The sequence below is a fragment of the Carettochelys insculpta genome, chromosome 14, assembly GCF_033958435.1.
Source record: "Carettochelys insculpta isolate YL-2023 chromosome 14, ASM3395843v1, whole genome shotgun sequence".
Lineage (NCBI taxonomy): Eukaryota > Metazoa > Chordata > Testudines > Carettochelyidae > Carettochelys > Carettochelys insculpta.
Window position 1 is genome coordinate 3,058,422 of NC_134150.1, and position 22,483 is coordinate 3,080,904.

General features: G+C 52.8%; 1 protein-coding gene across 2 annotated transcripts in view; it reads right to left on the reverse strand.

Moving 5' to 3' along the window:
* Positions 1-22,483, reverse strand: part of VAC14 (VAC14 component of PIKFYVE complex) — a 160,664-nt gene that overhangs the window by 76,576 nt on the left and 61,605 nt on the right. For both annotated transcript variants that reach the window (XM_075008450.1, XM_075008451.1), the window contains exon 13: positions 12,415-12,565. In XM_075008450.1, coding sequence (XP_074864551.1) covers positions 12,415-12,565 — 151 coding nt within the window. The remainder of the gene's footprint in view (positions 1-12,414; positions 12,566-22,483) is intronic.

Genomic DNA, 22,483 nt, shown 5'->3' on the forward strand with positions numbered 1-22,483 from the left:
ATTTTGGCCACAAGTTTTTGGGTCACGCTTAGCCTCCCATGCAGCAAGAGTTAAACACTTTCACATCCCTTTTAGAAATTAAACGAGACCCCACCACGGTGGGGTTTGCAGAGGAATCAGGCAGACAGTCCCACCGAATTTCACCCATTCCCCTAGAGCATGGGTGTCCAACCTTTTGGCTTGCCTGGGCCGCACTGAGTGAAGATAGTCTTGGGCCGCGTACAAAATATATAATATAGTTAATGTATATAAATCACATAATAATGTTAAAAGTCTACGATCTTGTGGGGCTGCATTACTAGCTGTCCAGGGCCGCATGTGGCCCTCGGGCCGCAGGTTGGACACGCCTGCCCTAGAGACTTCCGAAATTCCAGCCCACGCTCTTAAGTGGCCTTTAACGGCCAACTTCCAATGCTAGCCATAGCATTGCATCCCCTCCCAGCTGCAGGTAAGATGATCCAGATTAAAAAACAAAACACAAAACCACAAAATATTCCAAAACAAAGGTGAGCTTGTGCAAATGAACACGTGAACCAGAGCTGAACTACATCCACACCCTCCAGATAGCCAGGCCAGCTGTTCCCCAGCGCTCTTAGGAGACTCAAAATAGAACCACTTCAAATGACACATGTGCAGCAGCCTGTCTTTAAACGTAGCTCATCACCCTTGTGCTCTGCAGACTGCACTGAACAGCTTTTCATTACCGGATCCAAATTACAGTCCTAGAGGCAGTCACCAAAGCTCTAAATGGGCAGAGCCCGCTGTGACAGGCATAGCAATTTCCTGCAATATCCTGGACAAGCCTTCCTAAATGACATTTACATGTGTCATTGTGGGCCAGGATTGTATGTAATTCCATGGAGCAGGGGGACCACAGTCCCCCAGGCGCTGAGGACAGTGGGGTGGAGCTATTTGGGGACATTCATTACGGGTGTAACCCTTCCAGAGAGGCTGCAAACGCTGGTTCGGAGCAGATTCTCCAGAGGCCAAGAAAGGACTTCGGGATTAATAGCCTGAGGTTTTAACTGACTCTGGGCCTGCCTTCAGAGTCGGCAAACAGGCCAGGGCCTCCTGTTCCTGCCTGGGAGGAGTTAGAAGGACGTGAACTATTCAGGCTTGCTCTGAATTAAGAGAGGTCATGCAAGTGCCATGGTGGGTTTGAAGGATTGATAGCTTCCTAGAGATCACCCCAACTCCTGCCAGAGCTCTGGCAAGCCAATTGGCTTGTGTGTAACGGGTTCTCTGTAACCCTTTCACCTTAAGAATGCGCTGACTTAGGAAAGCCATATAGTGTGGGACTTTACACCTATAGATGATTATGCCATTCACAGCCTCTGAAGAGAAAGCAAAGCAAGTCTGTTAAGACACTCACTGGATGGAGAGCCACAGACGAGGCCTGGGAAAAGTCTAGTCAGGATGGAGAGAAACATGCATTTCTGCCCCAGAGGGGCCAACAGCTGGGGGCCTGGAAGCTTGAAGGTAGACACAGAGGAGCCCAGAACTGATGCACCTGTCGGCTGACTTTTATTTATCTACTGAAACAACAGAATGCTCCGGTGAACAGACCATCTAAACCAGAAGTCGGCAACCTCTGGGTCCGGAGCCACACGTGGCTCTTCAAGGAGCCACTTGCAGCTGTGGAGCTGCTGCCGCCGCCAACTCCTCTTGGGGCTCCAGAACCTGCCACTGCTTAAACAAAAACTTTTCTTGCAGAGAGAGAAATACGAAGGTGCCAGGTTGGAAATAAAGGCAAACTCTGAAAAACGTAGCATTACAGCTGCACACGGTCAAACAGCTGAAGAGACCGCCCATTCCTCTCTTGGTGATTCCAATATATAGGGTCCATATGTCAACAAACAGCAAACTGACTCTTCATATCTAGACACAGCACGACTCAAAAAGAAAGGGGAGTGTCTTTTCCCTCTACACGCCGGTGGAACATAAGGGTACTAGGCAACAGAAGGGTCCCATTAAAAACATCCTGGCTAGAGAACGGTTGGATCAACGTCTCCTGCCCAAGCTCTTTAATTCTTGCTAACCCTCTCTGGAGGGTGTTGTTTGGAAAGCTGTACTGTGAAGTTCCCACCTGTTATGTTTCTCTTTCTTTGCAGAAACCTGTGCGCAGGAGCTGAACATTACTGCTATGGGGGCATTACAGGGTTTTCCGACAGGCCTTGTATAAGCTCTGTATGTGAAGCTTATTGCCTTAGTAAGATTTCAGAGATTTGCCTCTTCCTCCTCCTTTGCAGTGGAGCTTCATGACGTCCTCGGCGTTCTCAGACAACAGTCAGCTACACGACCCTCTGGGATTTCTTGAAATACACCCGACAAAGTTAACCATCCTTGCTTGCTACATATTTCATTAGCTGCCCTGCTCCTCTCCGTTTCAGTCCTCTCCCTAGGACACCCTGCTGTCCTAAATCTACGTTGAACCCTACAGCAGCCGATCCCTGGTGGTTATTTTTAATTTCCAGACCACCAGGGAGCCCAAGTGATGGATCAAGAAGCAACTTTACCACTGTACAAACAAAACAGTCATGGCCCCAAGAGCCTTACAATGTAAGTTGACGAGACGCTTACAGCTCAACAGCAAAAGAAGACAACCCAGAAAGCTGAGAACAACCTACGTGCCATGAGGTTTCCTCGGCTTTCAAGTACTTTCCTTCCCCTTGCAGGCGGACGATCAAACACTTTCCAGACCGCAATTACTCCAGTTTAGAAGCACTGCTGTTAAAGCTCACTGGATCGTGTTTTCACAAAGGCACGTTTGAAAAAAAGGACACCACTTCTTCTAAATGGTTCTCAACCCCTTGGAACGACTGTTCCGCACGAAGGCGTGTCCAAAACATGACAGAGTTTACCGGCTTAAACACTGCAATAAATTGCCTCGGGAGACGGTGAAGTCTCTCTAGGGATGGAGATTCAAGAGCAGATTAGACAGACACCTATCAGGGATGGTCTAGAAAGAGACTCTTGATGGTGCTTAGTCCCGCTCCGAGGACAGGGGACCGGACTTTATGGCCTCTCAAGGTCTCTTCCAGTTCCAGATTCTATATGGTTATCTTCCTGGACCTTTGAGGGCGACATGGAAACAAGATGTGAGCTAACAAGAGGAAAGAAGGCAGAGCCATAGCCTCCCAGTACTCCTCACCACTGCCCGAGTTCATTCATATTGTAGTTACGATATTCCAACTCGATGGCCTTCCCACTCACCTTCTGTTAAGCAGGGTACTCGCAGATTAGAGAGCAAATAAAAATCCTAGCCTCAGCAACTCCAGTATTTATATAAAGACGTGTGAGACATAGGAGAGAAGAGGTGTTAAGAAAACTGTGGATTAATTAACGGAAGTTGACACTATAAAGTTTAGACTTTGCAGAATTGTAACCTGCCAGATAGGCTGCTAACATACCGATCACGAAGCCGACGACAGAGCACGCTAGCGTGTTGTCGCTCATTGGCTGGAGTGTAGGCAGCTGGGTGAAAGCAGCGCCTGGTTTGTCCTGAAGTCATTCGAGGAGTGGCACAGGAGGGCCCAGTTACTGCCTCGTCAGAGCCTGAGGCGCTCCCCCAGGTGTTGGCACCATCCCCACATCAAGATCTGTGCCATGTTCTGAACCAGGTACTGGTAGTGGGGGGCACGTCTGAGGCAACAACGGAGGAGTTATGGAAATAAGCATCAGCATCATTGGCACCACCCTGCTGCCAGGTGGCCACCGCAGGTTCCATGCTAGCGTCCAGATCCCCAGGGTGTTTGTGAAAGTTTGTTTGGCCACAGACTCCAGGATCGGGTGGGGGACCGGTGCCTAACAGGCAGTGACCGACCCCTCTTTGTGGAATGGTGCCATGAGAATGAACAGCCCTGCATCAGCAAAGACCAATGCGCTGAAAGCCCTCTGGGGGACGAAGACCTGTGCCTGTGCATTGGTTGACTGGAGGAAGGCTGCTACCAGGTGCGTGGAGACTTAAGGGTGATCCATGCTACTTCCGGGGCTGATGAGCTCAGACTTCTGGCCAGAGGCCACAGCTGCAGAGCCTCCACTCTGGAGACTGCTGACTCTTCATGGCCTTGGACTGGGGAGTCTCAGCCACACCTGCCACTGGATGGGGTGTAGGCAGTGCCAGAAGGCGTCAATGACGGTAATAAGCGCCGAGGTCCCCTATCGCTCCAGGACTGGGAGGCGGATACCTGGATGGTCTCGGTCCAGTGGGAAAGGAACCACTTCGAGGTCTGGGGAGGCAGAAGGCCTGCACAGCATCCTTTCCGCATCCCCCACCTCTTTACTTGGTGTAGGGGAGCCATACAGCTTTCTCTGCCACTTCTTGGGCATTCCAAAGGGGAGAAGCTCTGGGAGGAACGTGGTGCCGGCCAGCTGCAATGCACTGACATCCACGTACGACGTGTTCGACTGGAGTGGGAAGGCTCCGACATTGGCAAAGTGCAGCAGGCTTTAAGACAAACGCCCTGCTCCTTTGGGGTCCTCAGCCTAATGTTACTGCAGATTCTGCTCTTATCTTTCCTGGGTGACTCCCACTGATATCCTGAAAGGGAAAACACTCCATGACCTGATAATGGGCATCGACAACGGCGATGTGGAGGAATTGCCTATGGGAAAGTGCGTTGGACAGGTGGAAGTACATGCCTTTCAAGTTGAAGGCGGGTATCTGTTCCCTAGATGTAGGGAAGGAATAATGGAAACCAGAAAGACCAGGCAGAACTTTGGCTTTTTCATGAATACGTTGAGGTTCTGGAAGTCCACAGTTGGCTTTAGCTCACCCTTGGCTTTCAGGATTAGGAAACACTGTGAATAAAACCCCTGGCACTAGAACTCCTGAAGAGCCTCTTCTACCACTTCGGCTTCTAGGAGCACTTGCAATTCCTGTATGAGAAAATGCTCAGGAGAAGGGCCCTGAAGAGAGACAGGGAATGGGGCTGGGAGGACGGCAGGAAACTGAATTGGGGAACATATCCACTTTCTACCCTCTGTCACACCCACTGGTCTGAGGTAACCGGGGAACAGGTGTGGTACAAACTGGACAGATGATTCATCAAACAGGGAGAAGAATCCAGGGTTCTGCCTGGTGTTTTGTCCAAGGGACACCTTCACAAGTTTTGCCTGGAGGCTGATGACCACCTTGCCAAGCCCTGGCCCTGACTGGAAGAGGGTTGTAGGGGGATTTCACCTGTTACTCCTGGCTCTGCCTCCTCTTGTAAATCTTTCCTGGATTTCTCACACCCTACCCCAGAGGAACGACAGAGGGAGACCTTTACGTATCGAGCCGATTCTAACACCACGGCAGCCACTGGTGCTGGGGGCGGGTCCTGGGGTCCTTGGTTAACTCCTTAAAATTGGTGAGATTTGAAGCTGAACCCCACAGGCTGTTCAAAAGAGATCAGCTGTTCCTGAGAACTCTTTTCTTACTGAGGCAAAAAGGGAGAGCTAGGAACGTGTAAGTCTGATTATGTACGCCTGACAGAAGAACAGGGATACAATGCTGATGGGTACAGAACAAACAGACAAGGGTCAGTTATTTAGGTGCTTATAGCTCTCCCATTACCTTTGTTTCCATCAGCATGTCTAAGCCCACCTCTACATTACCGAGAAAACCAACTGGTTAAGGGTTGATCTTTCAGGGTCTGATTTCACGCACCCTGGCAGGGATGCATGAAATCGACTTATCGGGGTCAGAAATCAGTCCCTGCACTTACCATAGCAAGGAGTAAGAGAGTTTGTCAACCTTCCTCTGCGAGGATGGCCAGGTAAAGTTGATTGCAGATAAGTCCGATAATTCTGCTGTAGCTAGAATTGAACATCTGCAATTGACTTACCTGCCTAGTGTAGATCAAACCTGAGGTGCTTCTCTGGCTCTTATGACTGCAACATCCAAGCTCCTCCTGATCTTTCATGGATGTGTCCTCCCAAAAGCTGTTATCCCCATTTTACTGAGAAACAGGCACAGACGGGGACTGGCCCAAGCGTCCCCTGTAAGTCGAGTGCTTGTACAGTTGCTCAAGAGAGATTCCAATACAGCTCAGCTCATCAGCAGAGTAGTTTTAGCTCCTGGGTGGTGCACATTTGCTCATGCCTCAGTGTGCATAAAATTTACTCCACACACAGGTGGAAAAGATTAGCAGGAACATTGTGCACAGGGCGCCTGCAGGGGAACAGGGAACTGAATAGCTCAGCCCTTGCCCTGGTTTGTCTGATCTCGGCCAACCGGAAAAGCCGATTCCTTTTGCTTACACCTGAGGAACTAGTACAACAGCTCAAGCAGAGAGCGACCTTATCAGGAGTGTTTCCCATGCACAAGCCCCAGTCCAAGCACCAACGCAGGCATGGGAGCCAGTGTCAGCAGATGTTATTAAGTAAAACCTTATGTGGAGACACGAGAATCTGGAAAATGTCTCCCCAGCAAGCTTCTTTGGGATGTTTTGGGTTTTAGCTTTGAAAATATGACCCAGAGGAGCCTCATGAGGCAGGATAAAAATAGATCCATTCAAAAACAAACACAAAATTTGCAGTTCAGCAAAACAGATGCTAAGATGTCGGCTGTGCTGGGCAGCTCCTCTCCGCGTCTCCCTCCCCCGCCGGGGACAGGATGTAAGTGAGAGAAGCTTGCGTCCATTCAAAAATTTGTGAACTATACCTGTGTCCTTCTGTTGTCACAAGGGCACATGTGCTGCGGCTTAACCCTACCCTGCTCTACCCATTCCAAGCAATCAAGCCATCGCAGAGTATCTGGCTGGCCCTAGGAGCTGGAGGGTGGCTTCTGTGGCACATCTGAGAGCTTATGCCAAGACCCAAGTAATCTCACGTGTGATTTCTGGTATTCCGAACACACCGCTGGGCTCCTCTCCAGGGACACGCTGGCTCAGGCGAAGAGAACGGGCTAATGTGCCTCATGTCTACCTTCAGCTTCAGCCTAGCTCACCGGTGACTGCAAATTCTCACCGCACAATTTGGTAGCCTACAGTGGATCTCAGCTGGGGTGAGGTCCCCGGACGTGTGGCTTTTAACACAGCTCTGCCAAAGCCAGCCTGGGCTCTGGCCTGCGGCATGACAGCCTAGCCTGCTGCGAACACGTGGCCTGAAGGCCACTTTATGGCCCGGCTAGTGTTTGCAGTGGGAATGTGAGCGAGGAAGGCCACCGGGGCGCATGAGCCCTAGTTGAATGAGCCCTTGCAACTGGCGGCAGTGGGACCTGCCCCAGCTCATAGCTGGTCCAAATCCCAGAGATGATCCAGTCGGAAATCCTCTGCAAAGGCACCAGGAGGCCCTTCGTCCCATCTGCTCTTGTGATAAAGAGCTGGGAGGACTTGCAGAACAGCTCGGTAGGTTCCAGGTAAAATACCAGGGCCTGTCCGATGTCCAGGGCATGCACCTGGGGCGTGCCAGCTGGGACGAGACGCAGGGAGGGAGGGGTGCTGGTTAATAGGGAGGGAAAAAAAGACAGACTTCACCAGAGAGGATGGGTGTGGTTGCAGTTAAACTTCCTCCTTGCAGAGCACCCTCCACAGCAGCTCCGACGTCAGGGCTTTAATCTCGGACACTCATCTAGCCAAAGGTCACTGCCACAAGGCAGGCAACAAGAGCCCAAGGGCTGAAGCTGTGGACCCACGAGCCTGGAGAGAACCAGGCTGAGGTTCCCTTGTGGGACAAGGTCTCTAAGAGCCTTTCAAGGCCTTTTAGGAATATGATCGACTCCTCATGTGAGAACACTGATCTAGCCTGGATCGGGGGCTGGAAAGCCAGCATGGCAGCTAGGTGAACCTTGACAGAAGAAGGGCCAGGCCTGGTTTCTTCAGGAGAAGCAGGTATTCCAAGGCTGACTGCAGAGAAGAACACGTTGGAGAGAGGTTATGCTCAGACGTCCTGTGAGAGAACCTCAGACCCCTTGCCTAGGGAAAAGTCTGAGGGATGAGCCTGGGTCTGTAAAAACAAGGAGATCAGGAGCACCTTAGAGGCTAACGGATTTATTAGGGCATAAAATCTTTCGTGGGTGAAACCCACTTCGGATGGCAACTTCCCCTCGAACATGAGCCTCCCCCTGCCAGCTACACCGAATGATCACCACCACCCTGACCGATCATCCTAACTCAACGCATAGCAACTCATTCTGGGGAAGTCAATTTTCTCACACACTACCATCACTCTCCTCCCAGGCCGCAGGAGCCTGGCCACAGGCTGCCAGTCGGCTCCACGGCAAGGTTCTTTCAGCTGGCTGGCCTCAGACAACTGACTCCCCTCTGGCCTTTGCAAGGCCAGGGAGAGCTGGCCTTCCTGCCTGCCACGCCAGCTCCAAGTGGGATGTCACGCCCCAGGCAGCTCCAAAGCCCCTCCAGCGAGAGGGGCTGGCAGAGCGCAGCTCGCCTTAGGTCATGGGAGAACAAAGCATCCGCACAACAGTCAGCCTGGGAACGAGCTCAGGAAGAGGGTGGCCGCTTTCCTGACTGCGCCCTGTGAATAACTTGGAGGAAGCCTCTTGCAGCGGCATGGAAACCCAACGGCATAAACACATCCGGGTGGGGGAACCATGAGAAAGAGGAAGCAAGGGCAAGAGGTGGAAAGGCCCAGGCCCCCAGCTGTTCCCCTACGCCACTCAGCGCTCCGCTAGGAAACGGGTGGCAAGCTGGGTTCAAAAATAGCCACGCTGCACCGACAATAGGAATGTGTCCTGACTTGAGGACCTACAAGCACACACCACGGCCACAGGCAGGTATCCAAGCACGCAGGGGTGCTGAAGCTGCCTCAGCCTGGCAGGCAGCTCCTGGCCACCTAGTCCCACAGCTCCTGCGTGGCTTGTTTGTCTGCCCTTCTCCTAGCCGAGCGCTAACCCTTATAGAATCATAGAACGCTAGGACTGGGAGGGACCTTGAGAGGTCATTGAGTCCAGCCTCCTGCCCTCAAGGCAGGACCAAGTACTGTCTCGACCATCCCTGATAGACATCTATCTAACTTGTTCTTAAATATCTCCAGGGATGGAGATTCCACAACCTCCCTTGGCAATTTATTCCAGTGTTTGACCACCCTGACAGTTAGGAACTTTTTCCTAATGTCCAACCTAATCCTCCCTTGCTGCAGTTTAAGTCCATTGCTTCTTGTTCTATCCTCAGAGGCCAAGAAGAACAAGTTTTCTCCCTCCTCCTCATGACACCCTTTTAGATACCTGAAAACCGCTATCATGTTCCCCCTTAATCGTTTTTCCAAACCAGACAAGCCCAGTTCTTTCAGCCTTTCTTCATAGGTCATGTTCTCTAGACCTCTGATCGCTCTTGTTGCTCTTTTCTGGACCCTTTCCAATTTCTCCACATCTTTCCGGAAATGTGGTGCCCAGAACTGGACACAATACTCCAACTGAGGCCTAACCAGCACAAAGTAGAGCAGAAGAATGACTTTGCGTGTCTTGTTCACAACACACCTGTTAATGCATCCCAGAATCACATTTGCTTTTTTTGCAACAGCATCACACTGTTGACTCATACTTAACTTGTGGTCCACTATAACCCTTGAGGGAGGGAGAACAGTCCACACCTCTCTCAGGGCTCTGCTTCATGCCTAGCGGCAGCAATGCTCTCTCCTCTTCAGTTTGGGAGGCAGGTTTGATTTTCCAACAAGCAGGGACCACGCTGGCCTCTGTGCTGATCATTTTGTGCAGGCAAGTAACAGGGAACCCGCAAGCCCTGCAGACAGAGGCTTGTAACCCAGCAGAGCACTAGGGAAATTTATGCAGAAGCAACACTACCCCAGCAGGGAGATGGGACCCATGCAGCCACTCAGGAGCATGTGTATAGACCAAAGTTTTTCTTTATAGGAATCCAAAAGGCCTTTCAAAAGGCCATAAAAGGGACAAATTCAAATCCTGGGGTGTCCTACCCTAGGGGTGACCCCATTCTGCTAAACTAATGCAGGTCACTGGCGCTGGGTGGGAAACACGCAGGAGCTGCAATAAGGAGGGGGGCAGCATAGCCACCCCATCCAACTCCAGGGCTCCCCAAGACAAATGGCCCAAAAACCCCTGTCCAAAAAAAATTTATTTTGAGGCAAAAGCCGAATCGTGAAAATTTCAGCCCCCAAGTGTCATCTGCAAGGGGAAAGAGGTTTCCAAAAGGAGAACCCGTTGCAACCTGAACAGCAGCACCTGTCCCTAGGCAAGCATCCTCCAGGCCTCCCGCCTCTCCTGCGCACACCTGACTGCAGAGACTGGCACTCCAACAACAGAAGCCAGCGACACACTGGTGCAGCCAGGTTCTTCCAACCCCTTGGTGCTGTTTTGTACTACGCTTGAATAATTGAAGCCCAGTGTTTGTTCCGGCTAAAGGGCTCGCGCCATCTTTAGGCTATGTGCCATACTGCAGGCTATTTTTAGCTAATCCACAAGGAAGGAAACCTCAGCCAGCCAGCAGCGGCGTGACCTAAAATGCAGCTTTGCAGCTGTTTGAACAGTGCTGCAAAAGTGACTCCACCCACAGAGAGTTCGCTGAAACAGGGCAGCCCATTCTAAAAGCGGCTGAGCCGATTAAAGGGTCGGTACTTCACCGGCAGTGGGACAGGCCGCAGGCAAGCAGCTGGCTGCACCACTGTTAAAGTGCAAGTGAATGGCCATTTACAGAGACCCCTGATGGCCCTTACCGGTTTAACACCAGCAGGAAACGGAGCCTTTTGCCCAGAGGCGGGAGAAAAGTGCTCAGCGAGGCCATGTCTGTATTGTGAGTGAGGGCGCGATCCCACTGCTCATGTAACATGTTCACACTAGCTCCATGGTGGCGTGGAGGCATGGCTGAGCATCCCACAAAGTACCTGCTCGCCAGCTTCAGGCGGACTCGTCCTCAGTGTGGCTCAGCCACTACAGCTCCGGGCTATTTACACCGGCCTTAGCTCGAGGAGAGCCGGCAGGAAGATCATCCCCAAAGCTCCAAGTACGGAGAGAGTTCTGGACCGCAGCACCATAAGGAGGCACACGAGAGGGAAGACACGGATGGCCGGCTGCTAGGGCTGAACAGCCGCTCGGCTCTCCGGAGCAGCGGGCGGGTTCTGGAGGTACAGGAAGAACCGGAAATGACACCTCGAAGATTCCCCGCTGCCCGTTTTAACATTTCTCCCGTCCCAGCTCTCAGGCCAACACACAACTTCCAGCAACACATCCAGGAGGAACGAACTGGGGCAGGGCTGTTCTGCTTCCCCCCACTGCTGCTGGGGAGCCAGATACCCGCCCTGCCAGTTTCTGCCAGCTGCGGTCCAGCTCCTTGCCCCTCCTGCCCATGGTGTTGGAAGGGGCATGTGCCCCCTGCTGCACCTCGCCCACGTGTGTTGCCCCCACCGTCAAGTGTCCTCGGCTTCATCCTTGCGTAACCCCACAAACACCTTCTCAGGGCACTCCTTTACAATTTGGGCGCCTTCGTTTTTGGAAAGCTTCCAGCTTCGCACGGCGGATCTGCACCCCCCAGTGCACTTTCTCCGAGGGCAGGAAAAACTGAGTGGCTTGAAGCAGGTCCCCAAAAGCATGGACGATTGTAAAAGTTTGTAACCTCTGTATCTGTGGGGTATCGGTCGCAGGAATGGCTGCGCTCTGCCTTCTTCCGACAGTGCCAGTTGAGCTGGTTCTGTTTCGGGCACTTACTACCAATAGCTCCGGAAAGAGTTGGGCAATTGAGCATCCAAGCTTTTGTCATTCACAGGTACTTGCACCCTCCTTCCACCCCCCTCCCACAAGCTTTGTGAAGTAAGTTCTAGTGCACCAGTGTCCAACGGGAATTCAAAGATCGCCACACTGGTGATTGTCTCCTTTCCACATTCGCCAGGTTAATTATTCCTTTAATAACATAACTAAAGAAATGCCCTTTCCCTCCCGCAGAGCAAGGCACCCCCAGCTCCCAACTCTAAATGGACGCCCACCACCCCCAGCCAACTCGGTCTAATTCAATGCCGGCGCCCCAGCCCTGTGTTCTCCACAATGCAGGGCCCTATGCGCCCCACGTGGCGAACGCAACGCATGCCGTGGTACTAGCGGAAGCAGAGCGCTCTCTTGCTGAGGAAGCGAAGGCCACTCGAACGGGTGGAAGTTTGTTAACGAACGCTCTGCCTAACTTGACGTGCAATGCCTGACTTTCAGAGACCCTCCCTGCGGCACCAATGCCGTCGGCTGATCAGACATAAAGACACTGCAGCAATCCGTGGATTGCTTTCGTGGCTGAATCCACAGGGGGTGGAGGGGATCTGAAGCATCTGCTTTGTGGCACACTGGTCTGCATCCCAAAATACCTATGTGACAGGAGGGCTGGGACTGAACCGTTCCACAGACAGTGACCAAATCTGACAGGTGCCACTTTGCCTCAAAGGAAACCAAGACGCTAGGAAGCGAGGGGCTGCTTAGCCATTTCGATCACTAGCAGGAAGGTGCAGACGGACGGCACTTACCAGAGGAGCTCAGCTGGCCGGCTTTGACGGGAACATGCAACTCTGATTGGCCTGAGCGAGTATCTGGGCCATCACAGGGCCCCTGACCTTCTGTTTGACCGGCAGGAGAGGAAGCAATCTCAGCCAAAACTTCTAGGTCCTTCAGAATCACCTGGTGAGAGAGAGAGAGAAAGAGACAGCACAAAGGTGAGCAATGACAATGCAGCCCGGCGCACAAGCAGAAGCAGGAGACAAGACACTTCTAGCCCTTGAAAAATTTCTGGTATGGCTCTGGTCTGAAGAAGTGGGTCTGTCCCACAAAAGCTCATCACCTAAGAAATTATTTTGTTAGTCTTTAAAGTGCTACTGGACTGCTTTTTGTTTTGATAGAATACAGACTAGCACAGCTCCCTCTGTCACCAGCCCCTGAAGTGACTGAAAATAGATCACAGGGCTGGAAGGGACCTCAGGAGGTCATCTAGTCCAGCCCCCTGCTTCAAGCAGGATCAACCACATCTAAGTCATCCCAGCCAGGACCTTGTCCAGCCAGGACTTAAAAACCTCGAGGGATGGAGAATCCACCACCTCTCTAGGCAACGCATCCCAGTGCTTCACCACCCTCCTGGTGAAGTAGTTTTTCCTAATATCTACCCTACACCTCTCCCTCTTCAACTTCCGACCATTACTCCTTGTTCTGCCATCTGACACCACTGAGAACAGCTTCTCACCCTCCTCTTTAGAGCTCCCCTTCAGGAAGTTGAAGGCTGCTATTAAATCACCCCTAAGTCTTCTCTTCTCTTCTGTAAACTAAACAAGCCCAAATCCCTCAGCCTCTCCTCGTAGGTCTTGTGCTCCAGACCTTTAATCATTTTTGTTGATCTCTGCTGAACCTGCTCCAGTACATCCACATCCTTTACTGGGGGGCCCAAAACTGGACACAATATTCGAGATGTGGCCTCACCGGTGCCGAATAGAGAGGAATAACTACTTCTCTAGATCTGCTCGAAATGCTCCTCCTAATGCACCCTAGTATGCCGTTAGCCTTCTTGGCTACAAGGGCACACTGTTTACCCATATCCAAAAGGCCAACCCTAACCTGATGTGGACTAAGCAGAAGGGGGCAGGCCAGGACTCCTCCTGACAGTGGAGTTTCAGGAGAAGAAAGACGTATTGTGTGACCACAAGGGGCAGATGACCATTAACTTGGGCCAAATTTACAGTCAGCACCAAGAACAAGAAGTCCTGTGGCACCTTATAGACTAACAGATATTTTGGAGCATAAGGTTTTGTGGGCAAAGACCCGCTTCATCAGTAGACCTGCATTGGCTGCCCTCCACCTGGAGCACATCAGGTAAAAGCCAATAGTTTTACTTCCCAGCTTCACTTTCCAAGGTGCTGACAGGACATTTCCCGCCCCCCCATGCACTGAATGATGCAATCCAGCCTGGAGAACCAGCCATGTACAGCAGAGAAAAGCATAGGAAAGCTATGCTGGGGGTAGCCACGCACCCTGCAGCCAGCCCACAGAGTTCTGCTCTACCGGAGTGTAGTTTTCAGCTACAATGGAGCTAATGGCCGTCCTCTGTGAAAGGAAACCAGGCAAATCCAGCCCCACCTGACTGAGTGGGCTGACAGCTTAGCGAGCTACGAACGGCGCCAATTCATCTCAGCAGATCATGTCCGAAAGCTAATGCTGACTGTTTCAAATGGCAACAACAATCCAGCACTGATCAGCTCAAGAGAAACTTCTGGCTTATCCAGAACTGAACAGCTCGCGTGCTGGAAAGGGAGTTAGCAGCAGACTGCAGCCGAACATGAACGCAACAGTTCTGTCCAACGCTGGTCTTTCCTACACCACCCACGTGGCAGCTTGCAAAACTAGGAAGAAAATTACGGTTTTCTGCAACAATGGTCCTGATGTTCCAGCCAGCAATAATGGAGCCTTCTCCATCCTTAGATGTTCCACTGTTCCCCTCCCTCTTCTCTTACCTTCCTCCTACTTACGGGAGATTTGTAAAGCATGACGGCAAGTGGAAAGCCAGGCTGCTATCTTCGGGGAACCTAGCTGCACTGACCAGAATCGATCACCCCCCAGCTCAGTATAGCACCGCCAGCTCTTGCTACTCCTTGCAAGTCTCAGTGTTGGGTATCGGACAGCCCCAGCTCCTGGAGTCAGGTGATTTGTGGATGTCAGCTTTGATTTTCTTTGAAAGAAAGGAAATATTCCTAGCCGTATGGCTTCAAAGGAGAGCTTAAAGAGTGACCCCAAATAGCTCAAAAGACAGAAGGAAAATGAAGACCCCAAATGTATTTTTTTTGTTTAAAAAAAAACCATGATTTTTAAACCACTTGTGATATGGACAATTAGGGGCCACGACTCAGGATGTCAGACCAGAAAAGATCTCTGATCACTCAGTCTGACCTGAATACTGCAGGCCACAGAATCTCAGCTCTGGCAGAGTTTGGCATCCTTACATCACGGGTTAAAGGCTTCGTGTTATGAGGGAATCCACCATTCTCTCTAGTTCAACCAAGCTCGTGACCCCCTGCAGAGAAGGCAATCACGCTTCCAGGTTCTCAGCCACTGTGACTCAGGGAAAAATTCCTTTCCAAGCCCAGATCTGGTAATCAGTGAGACCCTGAGCACGTGGGCAAGATCTATCGGCCAGAAGTAACTCAGAAACCTCCACACCCAGTGGCCTATTTCCAGCAATTGGAGATAACCGTTTACAGCAGTCATGGGTGAGCCATGTGCCATTGTAGGCAACCCCAGGCTGAGGAACGTGCAGGAAGAGTCTGAAAGAGAATCCAGCTCTTCCATTTTCTGTCCTGCTCTGTGTCCTCTCCTAGGCCTCTCTTCTCCCTTAGCTCCCAGGCCAATTTCCTGCACAAGGGAGCATCTCAGCCAGGTCTTCAGAGGTTGTCTACACAGCCAGGGAGGGTGCAGCAAGACGGAGAGAAGCAGGGGGTGATTCTCCAGCTCAGCTTGCCGCACCATAGCTGATGCAGGAGACAAAACAAGCTGATTTGGGGGATTCAAATAGCAGCTCTCTCCTGATTACAGCTGCTGTTTCCTTTACAAAAGCTAACGACCCTGGGCTGGAAAGTACACAGCCGAACAGCCACTGACTGTCCTCCTCCCACACGCTTCTAATCCGCTAACGCTACCAGAAGCGGCTCTCCTGCGGCACTGGAGCAGGCAGCCGTCTCCAAAACAAACCCTGGCTGCCACCTCTCCTGCCTAGCGCTTGCAGGGGCTGTGGTGGAGCAGAGGCCGGAAAACAGACCGCCCTCTGGGCTAAGACCTGGCAGACCAGATGCTGCCCCTCCGACCAGCTCCTGTCCTTTGCCCACCAGCGGGTTCAGCTTTTGCTGCTGTGGAGCAGATCCAAGCGAAGCGTGTACGGCTGTACAGAGACCAGCACTTGGAAAACAAAAACAAAAGGCTGCAATCCGCATGGGAGGCCCCTGCGCTCACAAACATTGTTAAGTAACCGTATGCAACTTCCTCCGGGGAAATACGGGACAACAAGCTCAGCACTAGGGAATAACAACCCTGCACTGCAGGAGAGAAAAAACAAGGCCTAACCCCGCCCCGAAGCCAGTTCTCCCTGGAATGTAGAACACACCAAGGATGGGCGTGCAGCCTTTTCAAGCCCTCTTTGGAAACAACGATCTTCTGGGGCCGAGACTTCTCACGTGTGGGTCCAACTCCAGAATAAATTCACATGGCAGCGGATGTGGGGGGCAGAAGACAAGTCTCCCAGCTAAGCGGTCCTTTCATTGACACCCACACAACTCAAGTCTCCTCTGCGCATTTCCACCCAGTGCCTCAGTCTTCCGGGGGCTCAGATCACGCCAGGCGTGTCAACGCTAACAACCTGCATCGATACAACTGATGCAACTCAGGTGGTGTGAATCAGCCACCCCACCCCCAAGTGACATACGCTACACTGACCTACGAGCCTCTTTGCGGAGGTGGTTTTATTAGGTTGGGGGGAGAATGCTCCGCTGGCAGCAGAGAGCATCTTAACCGGCAGCCCTGCAGTAGCCTCGGTGCTTTGTTTAAAAGCAGGGAAGGAGCATGGCCTGGGTGCCACCCCCCGGGGGGTGAGGGAGACCTGCCCTCTTGCAAGGGAAAGAACAGTGCCTGGAAATGGGAGTTACTGAAGTTTGAGAAGAGTAGTCTAAAGTCACCCCAGGCCTGTTGGAATCCAGGGGAAAGTCTTCCATTGCCTGGTGGGCCTGGTCCTCCAGTCCACAGAGCCTGCCCAGCAAGAACACCGCCTTCCCTGGGGCAGGTCTCGCCACCAGCTATAGCACCAAGTCCTACATGACACATGAGGGGACAGAGGCACCTCGTCCTGCACACCTCTGTACCGAGAGGTGCTCTCTATGGGGCTTCTTGGTTTATCCAGCCAAGGCAACATGGAACGATAACATGGCTGGGCCATAATGATGCTCAGAAGATGGTCACGCCTGGGGCGTTCCTCAGGTCTGGACCAGTCGAGCATTGTAATGTAGAGTGCACCAGGAGCAAGGCTGGCTCTGAATTTGCCTGGAAGAGATTTTGTAACCGGGGCAGCAAATCATGCTTTACTCCTGCTAGCGGCACACAGCTGTGAACTGGTTACATAAAGCCGGGCCTCTTCCTTCCCCGCTGTGTGTGCAGATGCCCTACTAATGCATCGCTCCATGTGCCCCGAGCTTGTCTACACAGTCAGTGATGGGGCAGTAAGACAGAGATGGGGGGGGGGGGGGGGAGATGATTCTCCAGCACATGCCCCGAGTGCGCTATCCCTTACCCAGTCATTACGGGATGGTGGCTTGTGTTCTCCCAGAATGCACTGGTGCAGTTGGGCAGTGTGATGGGGTGGCTGCACAACATGGGTTGGACATAGGTGTGCGTGAGAGGACACTGCTGTGTGGGACTAAACTAGGGTATTTATTGCACAGCACCGCAGGGGCAGCTCTGAGACACATAATACCTGGAGGTTTCTAAGTCCCACCTTGACCTAGCCCTGGCCGGGATGAGTCCGTTAGGGTTGGTTCTGCTTTGGACTGGTTGATAAGTGCGTGAGCTATTTTTAGTCAAAGTCAGAGAGGCCACAGGCAACAGAGGAACATTCATGGAAGCAGTCACCTGTCATTACTCAGTACCTGCAACACAAACCAGGATCTGTGGTTCCTGCAGCAGCTGCAGTGGAACAATGGTGAGGAACTCCAGGGGACCCCCACTGCTCCTGGGTCAGAGCTCCCACCTCCAGCCCTGGCCAGTGCCCCTGCCACACACGGCAGCTGAGAGGAACCAGCTCCCCGCTCCAGGGCCGGTGGGGGGGGCCTGCAAATCCCGACCATCGCAGGCTGAAGCCACAGAGGCTGCTGAAAGTTGCAGATGCTGCGACTCATCGCAGCGGCTAACGAAACAGAGCCACGGCGATGAGCGCTCCTGCATCTCAACAACAATCATCTGCTTCTAGCCTCTGAGCCAGCTTTTCCTGCCTGGCCTCGGCACGCAGTTTACACCCAGCGTGGACGTGCTGCGTGGTCAGTCTCCCCACCGGGGGTGCTTGGCATGCAGCACGCATCTTTCGGCAAGGCACCTCAGCAGCGCTTGCTGCCTTTGTGTGAGCAAGAGAATGAAGCAGGGAGGTTATAGGAAAGCAATATCCAGCAAAAGCACGAGTGCCTGCCATTGCCATGGAAACAGGCAGGGTGCCAGCGAGCCGCATCAGCTGGCCCGATCATTCCGGAGCTCGGCTGCCATTACAATCTACAGCCCTAGCAATGAACGTCAGTGACAGGCAAAGCCGACGGCATTTCAAATTGAGGATTAACCAAACCACTCAAGCGTCCGCCACCAGTGGATGGAGCAGCACAGCTGGGAAAACCCTGGCCCCCTCTGTTAGCCACAGAGCCCGGAGAGCACTTGCAGCTGTAACGCAAGGTCTCTCCACCCTGGCTTGGGGAACGAACAGAGGTTAGCAGCTTTAGTCTACATAGCTGCATGTTGGAGACGTAGGATCTGTTTGCAGGTCTGAACTGACCTGCTGCGTGACTTTGGGCAACTAACTGCCTTAACACGCCTCAGCTTCCCCACACGTAAACTGGACGATCAGCGCTTTGGCCGTATTTAAGATGGCATGTTGCAACCCAGGCTCTGAATGAGCAGAGCCAGCTGTACCTCCAAGTCAATGCCTGGTTACACGCAGAGCGATGCACGTAGCAAAAAAACTGGTGCCCTGCAATCCCTGCTAAGAAATTCTGCCACAGCACAGCTCTCTGGCTACAACCTTCAGCACCCCTGGCTGTGACGCTCACTTAGACCTAGAGTCTTCCAAGGGCAGAAGGGCTGAATCATTCAAGCTCATGGCGAGCCGAACCACCAGGGTGAAGAGATGACATTTCCCCTCCATTTAGTATGAAGCTCCCCTCTTCCCTATCGCATACAGGAGCGGAGGTTTCCTTTCCCACCCTCCCATGGCCACTCTGTAGGTTTCTCCCTCCTCACCACCATGGAACCTGAGCAGCTCACAAGCAGCTTTACAGAGGAGCAGGCACAGAAAGGTTCAATGACATCTACAAGAACAGAAATCCACTCCACCAATCAGCAGCAAGCTGCCCTTACCCTAAAACCATCCTTCCTCTATCCCTCCCCTCCTCGGCGCTAGCCTCTCCTCCATAATACCGAGCCAAAGGGCGATCGCTGCCATTTCCTCGGTTCCAGGAGCGGGGGATATTCTCCGTAGTGGGAACAAACAGAGCTTATTGGTGTTAATTGGAACATGCCTCGAAGGAAATGTGAATAGCAACCAAGGCAAAACGTCCAGGGGGCACCTTCTCACAGATAGTTACTGGTGTCCCCTGTTAGGCAGAGCTGGCGATGCTGAAGAGGACAATGAGTCTAGGCAGGACAGAGGGAATTAGAAGACATTAGGAAGCTGGTAACAAAACAACTGGATAGTTTCCTTCCTCGTCGGGAGGACGGGGCCGTCTCTACACCGCTTCAAAGAAGCCATTGTAAAAACACAGAAACCAGGGATCTGTAGGTCTCTGTCACCCAGATCTAGGTCAAGTTAATCTGCCTCTTGTTCTGGTTGAACTGAGCTGATGCGAGCCTCCGGGGCTTCCGAGGAGGCTTTCAGGCAGTGCGAAGAGGAGAAAAGCAGCTCCCCTCCTCCTCACTTCGTTTTCCTCCAAAAGACATCGCCCATTGCTCAGAAGTAACGTACCGCGACACGTGAGCCATTCCCTAGCAACTCTGCAGCACAGCCCGCTGCCACCCAGTAACCCTGCTGATGGGGGAGGCAGACGCTGGGGGGAGGGGGTGGGCAGCCCTGCTGCTCCCACACCAAATGGGAGATGGCGAGAGGAGGACCGTAGGTGTGGAAAGCGGAGCTGCATGACAGGGGCTGCCTCCCGTCGGCACCTGGAGGCCAGGCCCCCAGCTGCTCTGGGGACGGCAGGAGAGGACAAAAAGCCTCAAGGCCAGCGACGCAGGGCCCTGCCCATCCTAAAAGCACCGAGCAGGTTGCCCAGGAGCCAGCAGCGGGCCAGAGCAATGCGGCCCTGGCCCCAGCAGCAGAGAGCTGGTCTCCGACAGGCAGCATGTGAACGTGAAAGGGGGGAGTCCTGCGTCGACCCCAGAAGCGCCTCTGCCATCCGGCCGTCTCTCCGGCGCCGCTCTCCTCCCTTTGCACAGCACCAGGCCCCGATGGCGCTCCCCTGGCTGCACTGCGGTCAGCAGTCGCGGGTTAGTAAATGCACAGCAGAAAGAAACCAAACGGGGAGAGAGGAGGGAGGAAGCTCACCTTGCCTGCAGGTTTTGTCTTTGCCGATGCAAGCGAGGTCCTAGGAAATCCAAGGAGCTCTGACTGATTTGACCTAAACCCTCGTGCTCCAGGCAGAGCACACTTCAATCTGTCTTGGGACAAAGCTTCTAGCTGACCCCATTTGTTGTCCTTCCATCTCAGTAGATCTTCTCCACGTTGTCCGAGGTCTTCCTCTTCTGCGCTTTCCTCGCGGGTCCCACCGGAGAGCTGGACAGATTCTGCTGGATGACAATCCTCTGGGAGCGTGGCCCAGCCATCCAACCTTTCTTCTCTCAGCTTGAGCCTCCAGTGGTTCTTGTCCTGCTCTGTTCCAAAGCTCCTCATTTGTGACCAAGTCTTGCCATTTGATGCGAAGGATGTAACCCAGGCACCTGCTTCTCTCTGTCTGTAGCTTGACAAATAGCATTACAGCCCCACATATTAGCGGAGTCACAGCTGAAGGGCCCAGCAGATCTAGCCTGACCTCCTGTGTGTCAGAGGCCATCAGACTGAGCCCAATAACCCAGATTAGACCAAATCATTACAGCCCTCCAGAGACTACACTACGGTGTGCTGCTGGCAGAGATCCAGGAGGAGTGAAATGCTCCAGTGCCAAGCTCCTGCAACTGCAGGGAACTGATGGGGCGAGATATGACTAAATGAACTTCTATTGCAGTGGCACCAGCATGAGACAAGAAGAGAAAGAGAGAGAGCCCTCCTGGTGGCTGGAGCACTGAGGGTCCCTGCCCTGGGAGCAAAGCCCTGACCTGCACAGCTTTTCTCACCGCCTACCTGGGTCTGCTCCCAAAAGAAACACGCCACGACCACCCCGGTGTAGGCACATTCCCACGCAGCGTTGGTGTGCCTTCTGCTGGCAGCGCTCGCTCCTGTACAAGAGAGGACTGTGCTAGACCAGCTAGGCACCTTCAGACCAAGGTATTATTCCTCTCCTCAGGCAGGAATAAGGCACCACTATCCTGGGACGACGTGGCCAGGCTAGGGAGCTGTGTGGCTCTACCTATACAGCTAGAAGGCAGCACGACTCCTGTCCAGAGAAGCCGACAGTCTAAAGGGACAAGAGAGTGGGAGAAAGGCAAGATCATCATGGGGAGAAATAGAGGAGACTTGTAGATGACCTGTGCTCCACCTGGAGTACACGGGTTTAAGTCAAGTGAGCCAGTGGAGGCACAGACAGATGAAGGGCACCTCTGCATAGCGGTTATCTGGCCATGGCTGGCCCGGGGCAGCTGACTCAGGCTCCCATGGCCATACAACTGCTGAGCAGATGCAAGCAGGAAGGGTCACAAAGCCCAGGCAGGAGCTCTGCGAGGGCAACTTGTCCGTGTTGTGGGCTTTTCATGCAATGCTGACCTGCCCTCCTGGCTGGCCCAATATCATGCAAGAAATCCGTGCCAGAGGCGGGAGCTGCAGTCCCAGTCCAATGCCGTAACTGTGAGGCCTCACTTTCTCCCTGAAATCTCCTCCGTCACCTGGCTTCCTCCCTGCTGCATGGTCAGCAGCAGTGGAACAGAGCTTTGTTACACCCATGGCTGTCTCAGCTACCCGGCACAGACAACCAATACCGCAGGTAAGACAACAGGGCTGGTAGAGGGGGCTTTGGACAGTCAAGTTTTACTCCCCCAGCCCTGTGCCCAACTCATCCTTTGTCCACACAGGTTAAACTGGTTTAACTGAACCAGCACAAACCTGGATGTCACCGCTGTTTTTCCCCAAAGCTGATGAGAAGCAGGTTCAAGCTAAGCCACAATAAGCTGCTCTTCAGCCAAATACCCTCCGGGTGGGGGTTTGCAGTGGTCAAACTACAGCAGCTTTAAGTCACATCTGCAGGTGAGGAAGTGCAGCTCTCCCTATAGACAAGACCTCAGTGTGACCAGTAGCCTTGGTCCCCATCTCTTCAGTGGTGAACCCAGGCTATGGCCCACCCTTGTAGAATGCTTGGAGATCCAGGGATGAGAAGCACCTTTGGAGCCTTAGGTACAGAGTGTTTCCTGTCCATAGGTGACTGAGCTAGGTTTACTACCACGCATCCCCAGCTCAGGTGCTCCAACAAAAGGACAAAACACAGAGGCAAAGCTCTTCTGGCTTGTGATGTTCCCAGGATTAAACAGCAAGGGGCAGCCGTGCCCAGCGCTCTGTGCCTTTGAACAAGGGTTATAAGAGCACCTTTGATGTGACAAGATGGCCTTTGCTCCCCCTGAGCAGTTTTTGTTTTGTTTTGTTTCTTTAAAACTTCAGAACTGAAGAACTGTCACGACTGG